The sequence below is a fragment of the Centropristis striata genome, chromosome 17 (assembly GCF_030273125.1).
Source record: "Centropristis striata isolate RG_2023a ecotype Rhode Island chromosome 17, C.striata_1.0, whole genome shotgun sequence".
Classification (NCBI taxonomy): Eukaryota; Metazoa; Chordata; class Actinopteri; order Perciformes; family Serranidae; genus Centropristis; species Centropristis striata.
In genome coordinates this window covers 19,740,228-19,762,096 of record NC_081533.1, presented here as the reverse complement: position 1 = coordinate 19,762,096, position 21,869 = coordinate 19,740,228, and the positions used below count along the sequence as shown (strand labels likewise).

General features: G+C 38.2%; 1 protein-coding gene across 1 annotated transcript in view; it reads left to right on the top strand.

Moving 5' to 3' along the window:
• The window catches only part of LOC131989445 (phospholipid-transporting ATPase ABCA1-like), a 218,859-nt gene that overhangs the window by 40,665 nt on the left and 156,325 nt on the right, over positions 1–21,869 (top strand). The window contains exons 5-12 of the mRNA XM_059354665.1: positions 5,263–5,392; positions 9,547–9,640; positions 10,351–10,492; positions 10,636–10,763; positions 12,909–13,036; positions 14,833–15,030; positions 18,487–18,573; positions 18,648–18,822. Of these exons, the coding sequence (XP_059210648.1) occupies positions 5,327–5,392; positions 9,547–9,640; positions 10,351–10,492; positions 10,636–10,763; positions 12,909–13,036; positions 14,833–15,030; positions 18,487–18,573; positions 18,648–18,822 (1,018 nt within the window). The 5' untranslated portion in view covers positions 5,263–5,326. The remainder of the gene's footprint in view (positions 1–5,262; positions 5,393–9,546; positions 9,641–10,350; positions 10,493–10,635; positions 10,764–12,908; positions 13,037–14,832; positions 15,031–18,486; positions 18,574–18,647; positions 18,823–21,869) is intronic.

The following is a 21,869-nucleotide window of genomic DNA, read 5'->3' as shown; positions in this document are numbered from 1 at the left end:
GTTGGAAAGAAGGTAATCATATAAAGTGGTGTTTTGGTATCTGCAAGAGAATTTGTATTGATAATGGTGTCCTAATTTTTCAAACATTGCATGAGTAGTTTTTGTAGCATTAAGTCAACAAAATCTCTAATTGTAATGATCTCTTAATATACTTTCCCATGAGGAAGTTCACCTCGGAGCATAGGTCTGTCTGTGAGTTTATTTATGTCTGATGTCGGGTCATTAGATCATGCATGGTGTCTAAAATTGTGCAAGCAGACTGGACATGCATAAAAAAGCTTACATTGCTGCTGTGTCAGGCAGTGGATAATGGGGACAAGGCTGAGTTTTGTGGTGGAACTACTATACTGAATTACTTTATATTTACCGTATATTACTAAGATTTCAATATGAGAGTCTAAAAGATGATCAGGATCCATATTTGGGCACAGAATGGGGTAAAGAGGTACCCTAGGGAGAACAGGGTGCTGATGGCTACTAAAATTAAGGTTTAGTTTCACATCTGAAGTCATGTAGAGCTGCAAAGGAGATTCTTGCATTGTTGATAGGATAGTGCTGTTCATACATATTAAAAGGCTATGGAACAGATGAAGACAGACGTGTCGCTATCCTTGTAACTGGTGTATTACGATGTGACTATGTAGCAATGAATAGACAATGGAAGCTATGTCATGATGCATATTTGCCAGACAGAGTTATATTTCTGGTTTCAAACTAGAGAGGCCAAGAGTAGAGAAATGTACAGCAGCTGGGTTATCCAGGGGCTTTCAGTTCTGTACTCACAATGCCATAAACGGAAGCTGTGCATTTTCGTCCAGTTTATGAAGAAAAGGAAAAATCTTAGCATAAATGGAGAGAAAAGAAGTAGATTGAAATGTTTATATAAATGTTCTGAAGCTCTTTCGAGCCATGAAAATGTGTTATCATTTAAGTCTGCCACCTTGAATTGCGTATTGCTATAACACCGTAAATGTTGGCCATTTCTCATGTGCTCTTCAGATCTATCAATCATAAATGGTGAATGGACTGCACTTATATAGTGCTCTTCTAGTCTTTGCGACCACTCAAAGCACTTTAACACTACAGACATTCACCCATTTACGCACACATTCATATGGGCGGCAAAGGGAGCAATTTTGTGTTTCAGTCGATATATATATATAATGATTATAGTCTTAAATAAATGTACCTTTAGTTGTACCAGGCATTAAAATGAACAAGAAATTGAAGAAAACAAGGTTGGTCTAATAATTTTTCCATGACTGTATATACCTTTGCCTAGGAGGTTATGTTTTCACTGTGGTTCAGTTTGTCTGTTTGTCAGCAGGATTACAGAAATATTACTGGCTAGATTTTCATGAAACTGGGTGGAGGGGTGCAGCAGGGGCCAAGGAAGACCCCAATAAATGTGGGAGCAGATCTGAATCATCGGGCAGAAACTGGTGAAGGTTTGCACTCCCTGAGTGCCCTTCTAGTTATTTATATAATTTCTGTTTTGCTACCTCCATCCATCACACTGAGGTCAATATTAAAAGCAAACTGACGGTAGACTATAGTGAGTTGCTGTCCAACACTTTTTATATGTTTGGATGGCAGCAGAAAGCTGTTTTTAAAATAATTCCTGTTGTTGAAAAATATTGTAAAAGTTGTTTTTCTCTTGTTTCCTCAGTTCTTGATTTAAAAAAAAAAAAGTTTTAATCTTATTTCACAGAATTCAGAACACCCCAGTTCTCTTAATGTCTCTTTTTTTGAACATTTACTCAGTTCAGGTTATCGTTGTACAATAAACTACAGCAGCATGATCCGGGGTCATGCTGGTGATTAAATTTTACAGCAATTGAATTGAACTGGAATGATTATGCAATAACCTCAATATAACATTCAAAGGGGAGAAAGGGTTTAGGTCTCGTCATAATGTATTGCCTTAAACAAATAACACAAGTGGTGAACTTACAAATGACTTCTTGTTGTGGTCTGGTTGTAGAGGACCCTATGTTAGAGATAGATTTAGAAAAAATAAAAAAGACAGATTGAATGAAGGAGCACAGGGACTATTATACCCTTCAGAGGGCTATTGCGGCCCCCTTGTAACGGATGTCACAGGCATTCTCTGCCGTCCTCTGCTCTCAGGCTGTATGACAAATATCTGTGTACTCTTTCGATCATCCTAGGGGCTGAAATAATGCACTTTGCTGTTCCTGGTCCCCAAACACCAGGCATGCATCAGCACTTATATCCTCTCAATACTTTGCTTTCCTTTTTGTAGCACTTCATTCTCTCCCTTTCTCCCTTCCGTGCTGCTTTCTTGGGGCTTTCTTTGGAACTAATGATACCGCGAAAAGCTGATGCCAGCGCCTGATGGCCACACTCGTGAAAAAAACAAGTCCAAAAAAGGGCCGAAAATAACTTATTTTGATTATTCTTTGTGCTCCTATTCGTAGATTAAAATGATGATCTGGAAAACACTCTTCACAGTGTATGGTTTTTGTTCTCTGGAGAACTGTGTTCATTGTGTTCTGTAACACTGCAGCTGCAATGCAAATCACAATCATACCCTCTCTTGTTACTTGTTATCTGTTCTTTAGATGTGGAATTGAAAAAGAGTCCTTGAGCTGGGCTTTTCCACAACACTCGCCCACACACACACACACACACACACACACACACACACACACACACACACACACACACACACACACAGCATCTTTTACAGACACATCTCTTTTCTCAGATACAAACACAACTCACGCACACACATTTTTGACGTATGGGTTGAGTATATTCTTAGAGAGGTTGTTTACCCTTCATGCTTGACGTGATTTCAGAGTGGAGGTGGTACCAAGCTGTCCTTCTCTTGCGCATTACATGTTTCAAAAGACAAGGCTTGAAAGCTGTGCAAGCCAATGCAGCACATACTCAATTATACAAGCATTTGATGGAGTCGAGTGTTCATGCGTATACTGGGCCTCTTTGTACAGACCCAGGCCATTTTACCCTTGTACAATTCTGTAACCACCATGTCCTTCCAAAGATATTCAAAGTAAGCCATGAAGTGAAGCCGACAGCAAACAGTGAATAGTACTCTACAAGAAAAACTACTGTTGTGAGGTGGCGTGATGATAAAACCTACAGCAATCGCATGTAAATGTCAAAAATGTGGAATGTAATATCTAAATCAGGGGTGTGCCATATCGTATCGTTCACGATAATATCGGTATATTTTTTTTATGGTTAAAAAAAATGCATATCATGATATTGGCAACATTCCTACTTCTTGATGTAGTGGTTAAAGTTGTTTTAATCACAAAAAGCTACTTACTCTCTGTCACTAAACACATGCAGCTTTCAAAATAAGAGCACGGTGTGTTAACGGAATCCACCACAGAACTTACAAGAAGACTGTCAAAATAAGATGCCTTAAATAAAACATACAAGAACCTTTATTCTCCTTTACAAAATGTCATTAAAATATGCCCCCGAAACCCCTAAATGGTTATATTTTATTATTGCTCATACTCAAGAGTCAAGAGTAAACGTTTTTGTATTTGGCAACTGTTGAGATTCATACTTCACACTAAATTTAAGATTTTTATTTATTAATACAGGCTAAAAAAAAACATATTTTCTATATCTTTTTAAGTATTTCGTAATATTGTGAAGAATAATCGTTATCGCAAAAATAGCCTGAAATATCGTGATATTCTTTTAGGGCCATATCACCCAGCCCTAATCTAGATAACAAATTTAATAGCATAATTTAGTGTTGTTGGCCTATTTAACAGATACATTTGCATTGCCAATAAAAAAAAAATATTTAGAAAAGTCTATGCTTAGCCAGTTACACCTCACCAGTATTCTGTCATAGATTATTGAACTGTTGTGAGCACCCATTAGAGCGCTTATTTGACCATTTGGAAGCGAGGGAGCCTCAACTTTCCCATGACAGTAAATAAAACATCCATGAAGTAGCAGTAAATAATGTAAACACACAGAGGGAAGATGGAACCGGTACAGAAAGAGGAAATGGAGCGTTAAAAGGTGGCACATTTGTCAGGACTACCCTTGGGCTAAAAAGCCCATCCCCACCTGACCCACCTTGTACACGTATTCTAATCCTAAAAGTCTCCACAGAGCAGCAGTTGAAGTGCTCTGCAACATGTTTTAAACACAGCTAGGTAGCACACCTTATCCATTGAATATTAACAATTAATAACTCTATTCTTTGAAGGTTTTTGAGTATTTTAAGCCCTCTTGAACATATGCTCTCAAATCCAGCTTTCACTCTGCACCAAGCAATGACAACATATTTTCAATATAGTATCAACACAAATGCAGTTAACCTATTCTGAGTTGATTATGTAATGTAGCAAATGACACTTATTTTTTTACATATTCAAATTAATCTTTTGATACATTGTATATTTGTATCAGTATGTGTGTTGAAGTGTTTGTGTGTTGCAGGGCTTCTGGTTAAATAGATGTATTTAACACAGAAACAGCACATGAATATATAAATGGTTGAAGTCTTCGTTTACAGAGAGGATCATTTACTGGAATGCATTTTAAATGGCAGCTGTAAATTGGTAAAACTATCAATTGTGTTATTATACTTAAAGTAATGAATGGGACGTCGCAGTGGGCCAATGAATGAGCTGTACTCTAAGCAGAGACTGTCAGTTGTGGAGTTTTTAATAAAGGTCATACTTGATGTAGCAGTGTAAAAATGCCACCGCAGATCTATTTGTTTATTATCTGTGTAATCAGTGTTCAGTGGCTAGTAAAACCCCACCATAAATTTTTAACAGCAATCTTTGGTCCACATGAATAGTGAGGCAGTTGCCCGTGAAGTTTTTGTCTTTTATTTTGCTCTGGTCACCAAAAAAGACTGATTAATTGACAGTGATTTTGTAGCACAGTGGTGGTTAATGAGACAAAGAGCAAAGTTTACAGTGCCTCATACCCTGTTTAGGAGGAGAAAAAAATATATTTTGGTTTTGCCCTAATGGTCTTATGTTCAGTACATTAAGTAAAACAACCGCATGGTCTTTAATAAATATTCTTATAATGTACATCCAAACTGTGTAACCTCCACATGAGACATAGCCCCATCCTGAGATTTGCTGAGTGTAGGTGATAATAATTCTTAGAACAGGTGCTGCACCATAAGCCCCAAGGCCTGGGGAAGTGAATGATTAGTGGCACTCCCCCAAGATGCATTGCTCCTCTGTATTAAAACCAAACTCTGCCTTTTATTCCCTCCAGGGTTTATTAAGTGGGCCAGTTGCCATAGCGACGCTTTGGCAGGATATTGCCAGGATAAGCCGTAATGGGTCTCCTGACGCAGTTCACTCTGCTCCTGTGGAAGAACTTCACTCTCCGGAAGAGACAAAAGGTACACTTCTGCTCACCAACCCCCTTTGCAAATCAACGTATATCTGCTAAAATTGGTCAGCAATGGAGGGAAAGTGAGGATATGGTCCCAGGGTTGTGTTATCAAGGGCAACTAAGTTATTCATGAGAGTGGAAGGTAATAGGAGGGATTTACCACTAAAATTGTCTCCTATAGATGTAAGCCGCCTTTAACTCTCCCACTAGAGAACAAGAACAATCTTACCTTAATGCCAACCAATTCGAAGTGTCACCTTCAATTTTTGGAGATCTATCTCTTGTGCACGTTATGTCACATTGGCTGTGTGTTAGTTCTAACAAAGCCAGCCTTTAACCTAATGGAATGGGATGGGGAGTGACGAATGTTAAACGCTTTGTTTGAAGGGCAAACACTCTTTTTGGTTCTTTTCACAAAACTCACTGTCACAGCTTGTCCCCAACAGTGTTATCCAAAAGTATAGTGCCATTGTAGTTTAAAACAGATGTTACTAAGCAGTTCAAGGTTCTTATCTGCAATTCAATATTTACTCTTTAAATGAAAACTTAAATACTCTGACATTTCAACTGCTGTCACTCTTTACATACCAACTAACACTTTTTTACGGTGTATTTAAAGTATATACACCAAGTGAAGTGAAATTCAGCTAAAATGTTTTATACTTCCATTGTTTACATTTGACTGTCATCCTTTACACTTGCACTGACAGTTTAACTGCTTTGGGTGTTTGCAGTTCACATGTTGATTCACTTATTTAAAGTATTTACACACAAACTCTAAATTGAACTATCCACAGGTGGTAAACTTGCAACTAAAAATTCAAACGTTCTCAGCGATTACACTACAAAACACATTTCCAGTCCTTGTAATGCTACAACTACAATTGACACTTCACCTGCTCTATGTGCTTTTATTGAAATGACAACTCACATGCAACATTTTTGATGCAAACAATTAACATTTCAAGTCATGTTCAAGTTATACCTCACCCACAGAATGATTGGATGTAAGTATATCAATTACTCAATCAGGAGTACCGGGTGGGGGTGAGTAATATTTAACTCAACATTCATGAAAGAGTTGATTTTTCAATAAATAATTGAACTTGATAAAGTTCTACTTACAAATAAATCTGTTGAAAGTCATTTTTTAAATTGTATTAGGATAGGATACAGTTTGTTTAAATTACCCCCAGTTTCCAGTTAATTCCCATAAATTCCCATACATTCCCATGGAAACTTTCTGATTTGGAATATTTCCAAAATTCCCTAGCTTCCCATGAAACGTTTCTGGAATATACCTGAAATTTTCCTCCCCTTTGCAACCCTTTTCTGTATAGCTATTTGCAATGTTTGAATATGTGGTTTCCAACACAAGCAAACACATTCAAATTCAAATTCCTTCAGATAGCCTTCTGTAGTTTCTAGTAGGACCTCATCTCTGGACGGCGTGAAACTCTTAATTTATGTACATTAAAAAGAAGCTACACAAAATGGTTTAGTTTAATTAAATACAAATAGTTGCTGAATCCAAATAATTAACAGACAGCTCTCCAAACTCTATTTATTTAAATCTTAAAAAACATTACCACCAGTATTGCTTTAATGCAAGCCTGTGCTACCTTCATTGATTTAGACAACTTTTTGAGTAATATTTTTCCCCTCCTGTTGAGGTTTAAGTCTCTAAAGAATTTTCCCTTTGCCAGTTCCCTTAACCCAATTCATTACTTCCTCATTCTCGTAACACACCCTAGCCTGCACATGATCAGCCAGTGATTCATGGTGGATTTTATTGTCTCTGATGTCCCCCACACTGGCCAAGAGGTCACATGCTGCAGGAAGCTAACAGTTACACCATGTGTCGCAACTGCGTTTCAAGGGTCAGAACAGGTTGTCATGGAATCTAGTTAGCCTTATGAGTCATTTTGAGGCAGATATATCTGGTACAAAGAGCTGCAGTGTGTTCTTTGATTTATACCCTTGCAGTGATGACAGGAGTCACATCCACCCACTTGTTTTGTTAGGGGTTCGAGCACAGCAGTGTGCCTGTTGCCGAAGTAGAACAAAAGACATCTTCACAAAAAATATTCTGCTTTCATCAAAGTTCATACTTTCTTGGAATAACTCAAGGCAAAGTCATTTGCAATTTTATAACTTGGTATCTGAGAAACATTCCCCTTGTTAATTTTATCAACCAGCAGAACGAGCAGGGCGATATCCTTTTGTATCGGGGAAAACTATTCTTTCCCCTTGAATATATAAGGGGACAGTGGCGGTTTTGTGCATAGAACGGAGGATATTTGGCCAACGTCAACATGAAATATTGGTATTAGACAAAACCAGTGGGAGTTAGCAAGGACAATGGTGCTTCTGGAGGGCTTGTGGAGGTTAATGACCAATTATATGAATGCCTCACCAAGCATTTTAAGATTTTATAACAGGCATGAAACTGATTTTATGGTCCAGTATTTCACATAATTTCATAGGAAGAGGTTATCTATTCACAAAGACGCTGGTGTCCGATGGCAAATGCCTGGGGTGCCAGACATTGAGAAAGTCCCCATGATCTCTGTGTTCCCTCTCCGTGCCTTTTCTTTGGAATACATTATGATAATTCACCCTCTCAGCAGAACTACATCCTCTCTGACACACAGACTGGGGGGAATTAAAGGACTGAATTTGAAATTCTATCTAGTTTCTTTTAAATATATGCAATGTGATTTTCTGCAGTTTTCTCATCTGTAATTCATTGACAACATTATAAAACTGATTTACTATATGCCTATATACCAAACTAAACTAAATAAAATGTGTTCACACCCCCTACTCTGCATCTATATTCTACTGCAGAAGTCTTACTTTAATTTATATGGTTGCCATGGTGCTGTGGCATTACAAGCAATATGCATTATTGTATTTTCCTCACCTCTGCCTGCCCTCCAGTTTAATTATGAAGACAACAACCTCTGTATAGCTGTCTTCTCTTATTATTTGTGCAAACGTGTGTCATCATAAACAATGTCTGACCATGTTAACATGGCATGAGCAGGGGATTGGCTGTCTGGAGCTTTTCAGCTGAATCCTCATAGCAGGTCACTCCACCAGAGATGTTGAGAGGGTGAGAGCGTGCCGGCATACCAGGTCAGCTGAGGTTAGCAGTGGGGGCTCAGTGGGTGAGTGCATGGCTGCGGGGGGGTTGGGGTTGTTGAGCGATGGTGTGTCTAGGGATGCGTAAAAGCCTGGATGGCAGAAGGTGTGGGGTTGAAGAGTTGGAAAAGAAGGATGTGCTGCAGCATTGTGATATCTCATTGGAAGTCATCCGCTGTTGGATATTACTTCCTGCTGAATTATGAAGTGAAATCTACCGTTACACAAATGTTACTTGGCCCTCAGCTTCCAGAGGTGCTTGTTACCTTGACTTATGTTTAAGCGGCTGCTTTACTTTGTTGCTTCCACAGTGACAAAAAAATAAGCATATAAGTTGGTTTGGTAAATGTGGAAGCTTTAACCTGTAATAACCCAAGGTGATTCAGATATATTTATATAAAACCTCCAAACTTTAAGGTCTTGGTACTTTGTCACTAGAATATCCCTCAAGGCCAACTGAAGGGGGGAAAATATGAGAAACAACCAAGTGAAGAAGGAAAGCCTTGAGGTCATCAATTTGTACTTTGTTGGTTTCTCTCGTTACTCATTCCCTGAGGTTGAAATAAAAGCCTTACATGTCATATGGAATGCTACCTTCTGCCAGGTATTGAAGTGGTTGTATTAAAGAAAGGAAGTGGTTGGTTCTCTTCATCCAGAAGGGGATTGAATAGGGAGTATGGAAGAGCTTTGGCCCTGGGTGACACAAACTGAGGGTTCTCTCTCAATCCATCGAGTCCTTGCAGTAAAAGGAAGACAAACCGCAAAACATATGGACTATGGCATGTGCAGCTACATTGTAAACTCACATGGGTACATACATGAGGTCATTTTAGTCAATCATTAACAGGACAGCAGGAACATTTTTCTGTTTTTCCTTTTTCCGTTTTCAGTCCATTCACCTTTGCTCTGAGATTTTCTTTGACTTCATGAGTGCTGAGTAAACATATCAGAGATCTTCCAAATATGATTTCATAAACAAATTATGAAAATTAGACCACTCTATCCTTTGTGCAGGTGCGGCTGGTCGTTGAAGTGATCTGGCCTCTTTTTCTCTTCTTCATACTGGTGGGGGTGCGGTCCACCAATAAGCCAATTTACAAAGGCCAATGTAAGTACAAGCCAAGTTTTAATGTTAAACTTTATAAAGCAAATCATTTAAAGTTCCAGCGTTTAGGATTTAGTGATATCTAGGGGTGAGGTTGCAGGTTGCTACCAACTGAATAAAGGAAATTCCAAGCTTGTAGGAAAACACTAACACTAAAAGCCCTATCTATTCTAGACCCAATGTTTGGTTCGTCCATTCTTGGCTACTTGACAATAGTATTGAAATAAGGTGGGCTCAGTTGAAGAAGACCTGAAAACATAAATCAACAACTCTTAGTTTTAGGTGATTATACAAGAGGTGTGGACCCGAGTCACATAAGTTGGACTTTGACTTGACTTGTCAGTCTTGAATTGGGACTTGAGTGCAAGAACTTGAGACTTATGAAACAATCACTTGGTCCCACCTCTGAATTATACACTATTGAAAAAGTATTAATGGATATTATATTCTATTTCTGCCAATAGGTCCCCCTAAATCCAACACACTGGTCCTTTAAATTTGCTGGAAAACTCCTCAGGTTTTAATGTGTAATTCCATAATAACTCAAAGCTAGCTTTTTTATTGAAATTTAGAAATAATACTGTGATCTAGAAAGAAACTAAAGACCAGTTTCCTCTGTTTTGACATCCCTATATCTTTATATCCAAACAACAACGTGTTAGCAGTGCCGCTGGGTAGATGAATATTGTAAGTATTCTCCTCTATTCCTGCAGGCCACTACCCAAATAAAGCCATGCCATCGGCTGGCGTGCTGCCCTGGCTCCAAGGTATGATGTGTAACATCAACAATCCCTGTTTGAACTATCCAACACCGGGGGAGACACCAGGCCAAGTCAACAACTTCAACAACTCCATGTACGTACTGAGCTGTGCCCTTTTCTCTTTTCTAACACATTATATATTAGAATGAAAGTGAATATCTTGGTTATGATTTCAGATTATACGTAAAACATTGACAGACAGCTTATTTTGTTGTTTTTGTCTTTCTGGTAAAACAGAATTGCTGGGATGTTGATAGAGCTGCAAACTCTCTTGGTGAACAGATCTATTCTCAGCAAGGCACAGTTGCTGGCAGATGACCTGGAACAGTGGGATTCAGTGTTGTCACAGTCAAACCCTGCCGATGGTAGGGGAATTTGAAAATCACACTCCTAATTCCGTGACCCCCACAGTGCCACTATTCATGAAAGGACCAAGGGTTTTTTTATCAAACCAATCACAGAAATTGGTGAAAAGCAACAGGGTCAAAGTGCTGATTGGTCCTTGTAGATATACAAGTTTTATTGCTACTGAGTAATGATTCAAAAAGTAATAGGTATAGAAAATACTCAGCCTAAGCAACAATCACTCTGCTATGTCTTCGTTAAGTACTCTCCATCAAGAAAAGTATCCCCTTCATGTGGATGACAAGTTGGAGGATTTGTTATTCCCCTTTATCCCTCAAAAACAATGGCGCGTGATTATTTATGATGCAATTTACCGTGCAGACTGACAGATCGTTTGTCTTGATAAGTTGCTGCTTTGCATTAGGCTCATTTAGCCTGATGATATTCAGATTTTCATACGGCACCTAATTTGCAAAGAGACAAAGGGGGAGGGAGGGTGTGGACTGCTGTTCAACAAACGGCTCGTGGGCCATTTGCATTTTGGGGTCGCCGGCTTGTAATATACAAGATTAAATCCATCAAAGACCTAAGCCTGGGCATAATTAATGGGATTCGCTGTCGGAGGCGAGAACACAAAAGGTCATTAACAAGAATGGGGAATGGAGTACTATCAAAAGACTAGGATGGCAAAGGTGATTGTGTTGTCCTTTTTTTGTTTTAACCAAGGGTTGATTAAAAGACTCAGGTGGTCACTTCAATCAGAAAGGCAACAGTGATCAGGAAGACATGTTCTTCTCCTCTATAATCTAACCCTGCCACCCCCCCAAACCCTGATGCAGTCATGAGGGGCATAATGATATGTGTTTAGAAGGAATGAGGAGGCGTTGTATAGAGTGTAAGGAGTGCATCAAACAGCATAATTGATTACACACACAGTACTGAATGATTGTTATTTTTACCAAACATTTATCTTAATTGAACCTCGGATAACCCAGTATAAGTCACTTCCTCCTCTCATCTTGATAATTGACCGACTTGCCTGTATTACACATGCAAAAGGGCTAATTTAATTACATTACGTAACCCCTTCATCATCTCAACAGCACATGCTGGAGTCCCAGAGAGAAGAAAAACACATGTTGAATAGATACAGTATGTGTATGGGCGTGTGAATATCCCTTAGTGGGATCCCTGCTATGCTAAGGCATTGTGAGAGGGTAACAATGAACAGTCAATTGGTTTTGAAGCTGTCTCTTTTAAAATCCTGACTATCAGTGGGCAGCTAATCAGGAGAAAATGGATGGTTAACAATCTGCTACATGTTTAGCCACAAATTGTCTCCTCTCATACGCTCATTCAACTCAAGTGTTCAACCCCCACTTGCACCAATGAAGGATTTAATTGCAACAGTGATCTAGAAAGCATGATTTAAACTCAAATTAATCCGTCTGTTAGGCCACTCCAAGCAACGTGTAAAACAAAACCAAATCAGAATGCTGTCAAAGATTCTTGATTTTTTGATCTTGATCAAGCACACGTGAAAAGCAAAAATTATAGTTTTTTTTCATGGATTTTGCCATCGTTTCTATAAGCTAGGATAACATTATCCTCAGCAGCTGCACTGCAGTCATTTTAAAGACATGGTGTTTATCTTTAACCTTTTCCTTTCAAGAGGTACCTTTCATAGATAAAATACCTCAGTTTAAATAACCTTGATTTGTCTTACATATTAGTTACAAAGACAGCCTCTCTTGACTGTTGGCATATGTGTCTATTAAGGCAAAAAATTACACATGTCTCACACATGTTTCTGCATACAATCACATTTGTGAGCAGGAGCGTGAAAATCAAAGGCAGGAGGATAGACAAAGAAGGGAGGCAGAGACAGAAAGGCTGCAGGGTTGGCTGCAAAATATCTGCAGTGCAGATGGCGAGTAAGGAGGATTTATGGCTAAAACATCACTAAAACGATAAAAATAAGACTCAGGTTAAAACAAGCACATATATTTCCCTTTATGTTTCCCATATCTGATCGGTTGTCAGCACCACACATGTAAACATCAACTACACTGCTGTACACTGTGTTTCCTTTTGTGTGTTCCTCTTTTTGCTGTACATCAAATCCTGTTCTGCAAAAATTGTGATTCTTCATCTTTATGTTCAAGCTCAACCAGTGATCCTAAGGAGTGTTCTCCGAGACAATGAAACTTTCCCAGCTCACCTGAAAGAGAATTTGTCAGTGCCACCATCAGTCATCGAAAGCCTCATGAATGCTGAGATAAAACTTAACCCAGTGAGTATCATTTCACTCCACTGTTTGCATGCTAAAAACTGTCTCCAAAAAGAATCCAAGCTGCTTTGAAACATAATTATCCCCCGGCTTTTGAAAATAAAATAATGTAAATTTTAACCAAAGTGTTCAAAAGACCTAGATGTACTTAGAGTGTTGTGCTTGAGCATTTAAATGTAAAATGTCCTGGCTAAGAACTGCCTCTACGACGCCTTGACAGTCATAATCAAAGCAAACTCTGGCATTTGCTTGACAAAAAAGTCGTTTGATGCTGCCTACAGTAGGTAATTTGGAATGAAATGAACTCGCAACAGCAATAAGGGCATCTTGTCTTTAAATGCTCCCAAATTGATATTGTTGTATGTACCAAGTAATATCAAATGAGCTGCGAGAAGGTAATTATGTTTCACTGACATTGACAAGGATGCCTAAATACAATGTGCACTGATTAAAAGATCCCTACTGTGAATGATTCATTCTGATGGTTGCAGTGTGCTCAGTGGCAAAATGTACTGTGCTCAGAAAGTACAAGTTCCAAGGGCAGTTGTCAAGCCATTCTCTGTCTTCTTGGCTTGTTTCCTGTCTCTCTTGGTCACACTGTGTACTGTCCTTGTTTATGTATCTGTGTGTGTGGGCAATGACACATTTTCTTTGTTTTAAGTCTACTTTTTGGTTGTTTGATCACAGTTTGTCAGTATCTATTAGACCAGACCTGGGCATTGGGCGGCCCCCTGTGAGGTTACACAGAAATTAGAAATCAATACAACCGCAGTGCTTTTATTTTGAAGGCGGTTTACCTATATCTGCCTGCATGCAAACCCACCTGCAAAGAAACACGTTCCACAAAACACACTGAGTTACCTCTGTACCTTGTCCAAAACACATATTTATTTTTGCATAAAGTTAATAAATTACTGGTCTACTGCATAACATACATTCTCTATATTGTTTTTGTGGTTTGAATGTATGTTTAGTAGCATTCCTGGCTGAATGACGGTCGACTCTTTAACTGATAGTTCACAAGATTTATTTAAAATCGTAGCTCCATGAAAATAAAATATTCCCTGGTCACCTTATGAATCCACCGTAAGAGCTACAAGATGGGAAAACGACGCACTCGTTATCATTTACCGTTCGTTTGTCATTTAACCGTTTCACCAGTTTTTTCCTGTCACAACCTTTCAAAATTAAAGCACCCGTTTCACACTGGACGGCACCTTTTCAAAATAAAAGCATCACAACATCGTAAAACACCTAAACAATTTACAAACATGAAAAACAAGTTACAATAATTACAGTAACAATAATACAAAAACACCAATATGAACCTTACTAAAGGACATTTACATTTGTGTTAAAATAAAATAAATGTAAAAGTGGTATAGTGATTGGAGTATTTCCTACTTTTTTCTGCTATATTTGATTTACTCCACATTAACAGTCTTATCATAACATGTATTCTTATCAGTAGCAGCTCAAATCCAGATAATTTACTGTATTTTATAAAGTGATTAAATTAATATTAAGCAGAATTTAGTTCGGAGTTTTGGTCCGGCCCCTGCAACCTTCGTGGTATTGGTCATGTGGCCCCTTGGGGAAATGAATTGCCCACCCCTCTATTAGACGGTGATATTAGAAACACAAGGCCTGATTAAGTTAAAAAAAGAAAGATAGTGATTTAGCATAGTATGCACCTGCACAACAACCAGAAAGACACAACACATGAATAAATAAAATATGGTCAGATGCAAAGTTCTCTTGTTTGTCAACTTCCACCAAAGTTAGTGTTTATTTTTCAGTTGATGGGCATCCCGAGGCCAGGCAACCTGCAGAGCATCCTGTGTGAGGGGACAGATCTGGATGAGTATATCCAATTTAGCAGCAGAGCTGAAAAAGAGGCTTTTCAAAATGTCAGCTGCTCCCGCACTCCACAGCAGCTGATTAACGCCCAGCAAGTACTCCTGCAGAACCTGGATCCGAGGAAAGTGCTTTCTGAGGTGAGCTTTTCTTGCTGTTGCCCACGCCATGAGCAAATTACTCAACACATCTGATTTTACTTTGACGAGACCTGAAGGAGTTTTTGCATTGTAACGTGGAAGCAATTTGTCTCATTTTGACAAAAGTTGGAGAGTGAATACATTTGGGAGCTGTGTTTACATTAATTGCCCTGACGGGGACACTGTAATAATACAGGGCATAATGTCTAGATTTAAAAAAGCTCTAATTCCTGCTCTGCAAGGTCACACATCTAGCATCCTTACCAATTACACTGTCTGGGCTAATAAACCTGGTATTAAAAATATAAATTTAAAACTTTTGTGATATCTCAGCCACCAAGGGTGTAATTTAGGAATAACTCGGGTGGATGCATTTGAACTCTCTGTCAGGCTTTTAACTTCAAACAGAAAATAGTGAAGCTATAGTATTGTGCATATTTTTCCATTTTCTAGAAGAGAATTTAAGTGTTTTGGGATTTTTTTTGTTGTGCAAATAGCGTTGTGGATTCACGCCTCTTGGTAGGCATTTCCTGTGACTTACATTTAAGAGTTGTTATTACTAGGAGATGCACTGTCAGCTTCCATTTTGCAGTACACGCCAAAGCAATATATGGCCTCTTAATATTGATACGCACATAGCTTTGTTCATATACCAATTCAAACCACTCCTTTTAAAACATTAAGGATGACTCATTGTAAGTTCAGTTGTATCTTCAATGAAAGTTTGATCCAGTAAACTAGGCTAATCAGCTTCCAGGAGGAAAGTGGAAACAGGTCACCTCAGCGCTCTATACTTAACCCACTGTTTTAAACCATGACCTGCTTTCTTTTTGGCCTGTTTGTTTTATTTTTTTTGTGCAAAGATGGTTTGTAATTTAAGTAAAGTAGAACATAAAAAGGTGATGAGTACAAATAAGTCTTTAAATCTTTATAACTAGGAAATATTAACTTATCTTAAAAGTATCTTAAAATTCTGACTAAAAATGTGTTTGTATGTTAAAGTAATCACACACACACGAAGATACTTGTTATTTTGAGAAACTAAGTCATTTTTTAAACATGTCTTATTATTGTGAGCTATCAATATCAGGAAGTTTTTCATTCTAATGACTTAAAGAATCTAATTATATTGGCATAAATGGGCTTCCATAAGAAATAATCAAAGCATTTGCAACTATGGTTAAAACATTTACCAAATAAATTCCAAATTCCAAACCTTTATACCTTTCCATCATTATTCCCTATTTGCAGATACAGTTTTATTTCTAAACTAGTGAGTGGGCTTGTATGTGCACAAGGCTATCTAGTCTGCGTATTGCTGCTTAAATTGATAGTAAGGACTTAGATTATTGGGTGTGATATTGTGAACCTGACTAAAAAAACCTGAAATGCCAAAGTGGGTGTGTGGGTGGCACAACTTCCTTTTCAGCCTTCTTGTGGAACTTCATATGTGGGAGTTAAGATAGATGCTCAATAACTGAGTGATAAATAAGAAAAAGTAAACATGGCTGCACAGGGTAATTTTCAGCAATCTATCAATTACGTACTGTAAGATGGAACTCCACAGCTTAATACAGTTTAAGTATTTTGGGAACAATGTCTCTTCTTACTATAATTCTTGCATGGCTTGCAGTAAATTGAATTCAGAGACAATGATTTTCTGTGCCAGCCAATTGAGTAGCCAATTTAAAAGTTAAACGTTATGCTTGTCTGGCTCTGTGACTTAGAGAGATGAAGAAATAGCTTTTGCTAATGCATCCACTTTAAGGCTAAACCAAGAGGCAACATGTTATAACTGCCTTACTGTCTTAATGTTTTTTCATTTCTTCCATTTTAAGTGAGAAATAATTTGGTGTCCCATAGGGTTAAAGCTTTTAAATTTGCCATGTGCACCTTGTGTATTCCAATAATTTTACTAGAATGCATGCAATCAGATGGGAATTATTTATTAGAACCAATGTTTTGTTGAATTCTTTTAAATCTCTGAGTTCCCTTTGGGATGATGAAAGCCTGCACTTTACTTTGAGTTTATCTTTGAGAGAAAATATATGGGACAGCAAATCCAATAAATAAGTGATAAGGCAGGAAGTTCGTAGGAGAGAGCATTTGAACAATTTAAGCCCACAGGCATTTTCAGACACAGAAAAAAAGAGAAAGAAAGCCCAGACAAGATATGGTGGAAAGGCTCTTCAGTGCCGCAAGCAAATGGATGGAAAAGAACATCAAGCCTTCACGCTTAAAGCTCGACGTTGCTGAATGATTGTGATAGCAACAAAAACATAAAGGAAAGGACAAGGGAAGAAGTCAGGGTTTATCACTGAGGTAGTGAGTGACAGATTAAGACAGTGGTTCCACAAGTTTTTCATGAAGTCATTTTTGAGCACAATGCACAGGGAAGGGGGGTAAATAAAAAGCATTTGAATGTGACAGAGGTCATTCAGATGTCAAAGTGTGTCTATTTTAATCTTCTAGTCTTTGATAGCATAATCTTCTTCGCTTTTTGTACCATTGAAAACATGTATGGTCATATCATTCTTGTAGAATTACTTTTGTCATGAGCTAACCTGGAGAGCAAAAAGAAATGCACACAACCAGTGCAAGGGAAATTGGGTTTAATAAATGAGCTTGATAAATCTGTGTTGTGCCATGGTTCACATTATCTACCTCTTAATGTTACATTGCTGAAATCTCTCCTTCCATTGATTGGTGATTTTCAGCAGTTTTGCTCAAAATTGTCTGAGACTCCTGTGCTTTCTTACTAACACCAAATGAATATACTTGAGAGTCAATCAATAGCCAGGCTGTTGTCCAAGATGTGCTTGACTGGGCTTCTATTTGTGAATAGAATTTTATTTTAAAATTACCATTTCAGCGTTACCTCTCTCAGCCTTCAGATCTTCCCACTCCTACTCCTTCAGGACCGATGTCCTGCACACATTTCTTAGATTTGAAATTTTATTTTCTGAAAGACAATACAGGCGATCCTAGTGCAGCCTTTACTTGACACTTGATGCATGAAAATGACAACGGTTAAAAGGGCATGCCATTTAGTTCTTGTAATTGGACTCATACTGTGTACCTTCAGAATGTCACTGTAACACACAGAATCACTTGTCATTTTAATGCAACTTTTATTAACCAGTGCCAGGAATGATGACGTTAGGAAACGATTTTCAGGTCGAGATGCACAAATTAGTGTGTGTATTGCTGTCATGTAATATCAGGTGTATGTAGAATCTATAAATATAAATAAATGTGAAAATTACAACTGCAACTGTAGCTTCTGGCTTGTACAAATACATTCATATTGTATTTCCTTCAGGGCATAGTTTGAAAAAGATTCAACTTTTAAAACAATTTAATTGTTAAAAATGTCAAACACTCCTGCAAGCATCATTTATACATGTGGTAGCTACAGTATTGTTCTGTAAACCAACTCTTCCGGCCCTCCTGTAGGTGCCTTCAGCTTTGGATCTGAATGCAGCAGATACAGCAACACTGCTGGAGAAAACCACTCAAGATGCATTACCAGTATTTCAAGAGGTTGGTTTTATTTATACCCTATGATTATGTGGCTATTTTGTGTATTTTCCTGAATTATCCATTCTTGTATCCAGGTTGCCAGGTTGCAGAACTCAATGACCGTTAAGGCTGCTAGTTCATTGGATTTCCGAAATGACACGATGGGCAGTATCAATATGCTACTGTGTGGAGGGCAGCCCGACATGAGTTTGCGCTCATCTAGGGCATCGGAGCCGTTGAACTCTGTCAACACGACGGGCAACAGTTCAGGTAAGAGCTGCAGCAAATTTTAAAAAGAAACAAAGCTGTCACACAGAACTTGTGTCTCAATCATTATTTAAATTTTAGCTTTCCAATACTGTTTTAAGTCATGGTGGGCAGGAAATTGAAAAACAATTTGGAATAGGAAAAAATAGGGATGCACGCCATCATGGGCCATAGCGACAGATTTTTGGTGATTTTGCAGCCAAAGGCATATACAGTAGCATGCTTTTGTTGCATCTGGATAAAGGGGAAGAATTGGTAATTATGATTTAGATGTGTTGTTAATGAACAAATACTAAAAGTAATTGCATGAGGTTGAGTACTCTGCACAGACAGATTTAATAGAAACATATGTATTATCAAAATATGCACACAGGTTTAAAAACAAAAACAAACAATAGTTCCCATTTTCATAAATTAGTAGTGCATGCTACACAGTGCAGTCAACTGTGCAGGGTGCACAGGATGTGACTATTTCTGCTCATGCACAAACATGCACCTGTGGCACTGTTGGCACCTGTGCCAGAGCTGGAAAACTGGATTTGATTAGGAATACATTATTAGCTGCTGTGGCAGGGTCTGGCATCAATTGTAGCCAATCTAATCAGCTCCTTGCATTCCATATAAAAGCTGTGCTTTGACTCCCCAGCCTAACATTATGATGTTTTCTTAATTGAGAGGAAAGTCCAGAGCAACTTATCCCAAGTTGAAATTGATGTTGTTGTCTGGGTGGCATAGAGTCTCAAGGCGCAGATATTTAGCATCTTAAATAAGAACATATGGCAACCCAAACATCCCATAGAGGACAGATGGTGTCACTAAAACATGGTTTTGAATTCTCAACTGATATTTTGTGCTATTCAGCAAGGGGATACAACCATTGCAGCCACATTTTCAGCATGTGTGCTCTTATTCCCCAGTGCTGTATTGATTCTAAACTTGGCTCACTATTTTTGTTAAGGGGCAGCAGTCCTGATGGACTTCAGTTATGCCTTTCATATATTTTTTCCCAACTTTTATTCTTTTATTTTTAGAAATGGCGAACCATGAAAACCCAATTCACAACAACCTTATCGATAAACCCTTCACCTTCTGGAGCCCCTATTTAATCTTAAATATGTAAACCAGCCATTTCAAAGGGTTATATGTTTATATGTATAAGTATTCTCCACAGCTTTAGACAACCAGAGTTGTGTGCCTTAAACCAGCCTGATGCTACTTTTAAAAAATGGATGCCAGGTAGCCACATTGTAAGAATCTGTGGTATATTCACACTGCTTTGAAAATCTGGATCTCACCACCCACCTTCAGTATGGTTTTAAGTAAATGAGCACTCTCATGGTTGCAAGGATTCAATTAATAAAAGAGGGAAGATAGAGTCTACAAGCATTTGTGGATGGCAGATAGAGTGGAGTACTGATATGAATCACCCTTTGATCTAACCCAGTACACACACTGCTTTGCTGGCATTACTGCATCAAAGTGTTTTTCTGATGCGTAAATTTGTCCAGTAGTTAAGGACTTTATATCAAAGTAAAAGGGCCACACATATATACAAGTTGTTGTGATTCATGTCCCATTTCTGTAACTAACTAAAGGTTATTTGTTGACCATTTTGGCCATTCAGTCAGATACAGTACACTGGCTACCTACATGCATTTCATTATATTTAGAATAGGTGTTTCCCCACTACTGTCTCACACTGTGAGATGTGTCATTTAATCAGTAAAAAAAAAGAGTACTTGTCCTGAAGCAATGTATGTGACGCAATGTAGCCCCGGGGACTGCTGGTCAGAGCCTGAGGCAGTAAGGCAACCCCAAACTTTTTATAGACATTTTTTCCAGTGCCGGTACAGCTCTACTCGATTCAAACCAACTCTCTTTTGGTGCCATAATTTCATTTTCCATTGCAGATAGAACCCCCTCAGTGTAGATGGGATTCTCACCTGATCTCCTGATAGTGACATCATGACTGGTTCTCTCTGAGCAATCAGTGGTCAACTGTGTTATAGCTTACTTTCGAACCTCGATCGAGGTGGTCCCAAAAAAATACCAGGTGCTATCCAAAACTTTTTCCAATGGAAAGCCAAAAAAGATAGTTGATTAGAGCCATACCATATTTTGCAGTGGAAGTGCAGCATATGATTCTTCAAATGATCAGTGCTGATCTTTTCAAAGGCGATTCACCTGACTTAGTGCATATATTGTATAATTTGTTGTTGTCATTGCTGAGATCTTCACTCAAAGTCACTTTGTATTCCAGTTGGTACTTTGACAGTAACTGTGGAAAGAGATGCCTGTACATCACTTCATGTTACTTTGTATTTTCTAGAACCTTTTGAGGGATTTCAAAGGAAGTCAGTGGGTTGAAATTGTGAAGATGACCTCTTCTTAACAGTCTGGCAGCAGTCTGAGATTCGCTATTCAAACTTGTAGTATATCTGATTCTTTATTTTCATCTCTGGGACTTGAAGAGCCCACGGGATTATCGCACACCTGAAAGTTTAAAACGAGTCCGGACCATGTGTCAGATCGTGATGCATGGCTGGACCTTCTAAGACTCACAAACTTTTTTTTATCATTTGCACCTGTTTAAGTGCACCTGATTCTATTTTTAGTCATTAAAGAGGTGGCAAGCATTTCTGTTAGTAATTAAGTTTTATACTCTAACTCTAAACATGTATTAATATATTCTTTATAGTACAAACATATACATACATACCTTTATATATACAGTAAAGTTTCATACCTCTATTTCCATCTTTGCTCAATACATGTTGGTGTTGTCCTTAACTAATACTCCATGCACCAGTAATTGATAAGTATAGCACAAATAATTGAGAGAAGGAATAATGAAATATTTCTAAAAAAGACTAATTGGTGAAAGGAAATCACTGTTTGTCACTCTCAATTAAAAACAAAAATGTAAATAAAATAATTTAGTCAATAATGTAGTCGAGGACAGCTTTGAAAATTACTGAATGGTGTTTGTTCCATAAAATCCTTGAGAATTGAATCTTCAGTGTAACTTCTTGCAGCCCCATGCTCATTAG